Consider the following 3,010-nt stretch of genomic DNA (forward strand, 5'->3'; position numbering starts at 1 on the left):
AACCGGGACTAATGCCTTTAGCGCACGAACCGGGACCAATGCTCACATTAGTCCCGGTTTGTGAATGAATCGGGACTAATGGGCTTATCTGGTCTGAACGAAAGCCCTGTTTTCTACTAGTGGTCCCGTTCTAGCGGCAGCAATGGTCGTTCGATTCGGTGGTCCATGGAACTTGATATATTTATTATTATTTTAGAGGTGCTTTGTATGGAATCCGGTGAATCTTTAGCGTAGTAGATCTGGTCCTTTTGGAAAAAAGAGACAAGCCAACTAACTGACTGATTCCAACACAACACAACATATAGAAACAGAACATATCACAACACAGAGAAGCCACATGCATCAGTGGCATGCATCATTATTAGTATACATTAACCGCACAAACTAATTGAAGCCGCAAACACGTCGGAGCCAGGATCGATCTTCACCTAAACAACATGCATGAATGCATGCATGAAGATGAAGAGGAAAAACCGATGGAGCTACTTTATTTCTGGTCATCCTAAGCTCAGCAGTCCCGCTCGCAGTAGCACTTGCGCTCGACGTGGTGCTGGTGGCACTGCCCGCGGGGGAAGTTCTCGGTGTGGCACACGCTGGCGCAGTTGGTGTCGCTGAAGCAGGCGCCCTTGAAATTGTGGCTCTGCGACTCGCACGTCCGGGCCTCCGCCACCTTCACCGTCCCCATCTCTGCAATGCAACCACCACAAAAAGTAATTAAGCGCCTGTGATTAATTACAGTTTACAACAGCTCGATCAGTGGGAGGGAGGAAGCTTGCCGGACGTACCCGTGGCGACGAGGAGGAGCAGGACAAGGAGGGCGGCAGGCGCGGTGGCCATGCGGCGAGGGGACGCCATCTCTCTTCTGCACTTGCTCTCTTTGAGTGTCAAATCAAAGCTCTCTGCTGCTGATGATGATGAGGGGAGCTACCATCTCGTTATAAGCGAGATATATATATATAGCTCGGGCGTTCCTTGTGAGCTTCTCAAGCCCTAGCTAGAAAGCCCTAAAAATATACCTGACTAGAATGGAAAAAGTCCATAGTTCATAGTCTTCATCTCTATCTTTATATCTTTATATCTATATCTATCTATACTATATCTATATCTATATGTATCTATCTATATTATATTTATATCTATATCTAGCTTTTTTAAATAATACATTTTTAATTATTTTTCATAAATATTACGCTGGATAAAAAATTTCAAAAGTAATACACTGTCGGCCCGCTGCAGGCCGACTGGGCCTAGTCGGCCCACAGCAGGCCGATTGGAGTCGCCCCTGTCGGCCCACTGTGGGCTGATTGCGTCCTGTCGGCCCACTGTGGGCCGACTGATTTCAAAAAGTGTTAAGCATGTATTTAAAAATTGTTAAATGTGTGTATAAAAAATGTTCCTTATTTATACAAAAAATATATAATGTGTATGAAAAAAAGTTGACACCAAAAAAATATGTTTGAAAAATATGTTTGAAAAGTTGACATTTTCTCAAATACATGATTAAAAATTGTTAAATGTGTGTATAAAAAATGTTTCTTATCTATACAAAAAATATAGAATTTGTATGAAAAAAAGTTGACACCAAAAAAATATGTTTGAAAAAATGTTGCAGTTCCATACAAAAAGAGCAACCAATCATACTTAGGTCCGTGATGCTCCCATACCGGATCCGGAGCTTTCACATTTTTTATACACATTTAACCTTTCATTCCAATACATGAAACATTTTTGTGTACTCGTTGAACATTTTTTCAAATACATGATTAACATTTTTTTCAAATATTTTTTTGGTGTCAACTTTTTTTCATGCACATTCTATATTTTTTGTATAGATAATGAACATTCTTTCAAATACATGATTAACATTTTTTTCAAACATATTTTTTTGGTGTCAACTTTTTTTCATACACATTCTATATTTTTTGTATAGACAAGGAACATTTTTTATACACACATTTAACAATTTTAAAATACATGATTAACACTTTTTGAAACATATTTTTAATCAACTTTTTTGCATATATATTGTACATTTTTTGTATACATCAGGAACATTTTTTTATACACGTTTAACATTTTTTAATTACATGACTAACATTTTTTAAAACATATATTTTTTATGCCTGTTTTTTTGCAAAAACAATTAGCCCACAGCGAGCCAATTAGCTCCAGTCGGCCCATAGTGGGCCGACAGGGGGCCTGCTGTGGGCCGACTAGGCCCAGTCGGCCTGCAGCGGGCCGACGGTGTATTATTTTTGAAAAAAAATTACCCAGCGTAATATTTATGAAAGTTAATTAAAAAATGTATTATTTAAAAAAATTAGCCTATATCTACCTATCTAAATCTAAAGGTTTCATGTTTCAGTTTTCTTTTCCTGACCCCTTCGTCTAACCTTCCCGTATGATAATTAATCATTTTAATTTACTTATCTTCTGAACCAATTTAACTTTAATTTACTTAGAAAAATTCTTATCAAAATAAGGTAAATCACAAAAAAGATTTGATAAACATTTATTACATAATTGTACTAACATATGTAGGTAAATCACAATTTAACGTAATAGATTATTTATACCCCAAAAATTTATTTACACAATTGTATTAATGGCCTCCCCTAAGAAAACAATTGTATTATAGACAGGTAAATCACGATCTGACATAATAGATTATTTATATCCGTTGTAACCTACTGGCAATACTTATACTTTCGATTATCATTTAGTCGGACTCATCGAAAGCACTATCTTGCTTGTCTGGAGCGTTATGCGTATGGCCCTTTGGTTCGGGAGATCAAAGAGGTAATGTGCATTAGGGAATTTTATCCTCAGGAAATTCTTTGTAGATCAAAGAGTTAAATGTGCAGTAGAGTTTTATCCTTAGAAAATTCTTTTAGTTGTAGATCGGTTGGCCAATTATAGCCGAGAGCACAACTGTTGTGTGGTTGGTCTTGGCTTCATGCTGTATTCAGGATTTGTGGTCTCTTGACTGTAATACTATTACATAGAAATA

General features: G+C 37.2%; 1 protein-coding gene across 1 annotated transcript; it reads right to left on the bottom strand.

Annotated features, from left to right (window-relative positions):
* Positions 1–315: 315 nt before the first annotated feature.
* Positions 316–913, bottom strand: LOC119281003 (defensin Tm-AMP-D1.2-like). Its single transcript, XM_037561902.1, has 2 exons — positions 786–913; positions 316–687 (listed from the first exon to the last, which is right to left on the bottom strand). The coding sequence occupies exons 1-2, from the start codon at positions 853–855 to the stop codon at positions 509–511; spliced, it is 249 nt and encodes an 82-aa protein (XP_037417799.1). The 5' UTR covers positions 856–913; the 3' UTR covers positions 316–508.
* Between the last annotated feature and the right edge of the window lie 2,097 nt (positions 914–3,010).

The sequence above is a fragment of the Triticum dicoccoides genome, chromosome 1A, assembly GCF_002162155.2.
Source record: "Triticum dicoccoides isolate Atlit2015 ecotype Zavitan chromosome 1A, WEW_v2.0, whole genome shotgun sequence".
Taxonomy (NCBI): Eukaryota; Viridiplantae; Streptophyta; class Magnoliopsida; order Poales; family Poaceae; genus Triticum; species Triticum dicoccoides.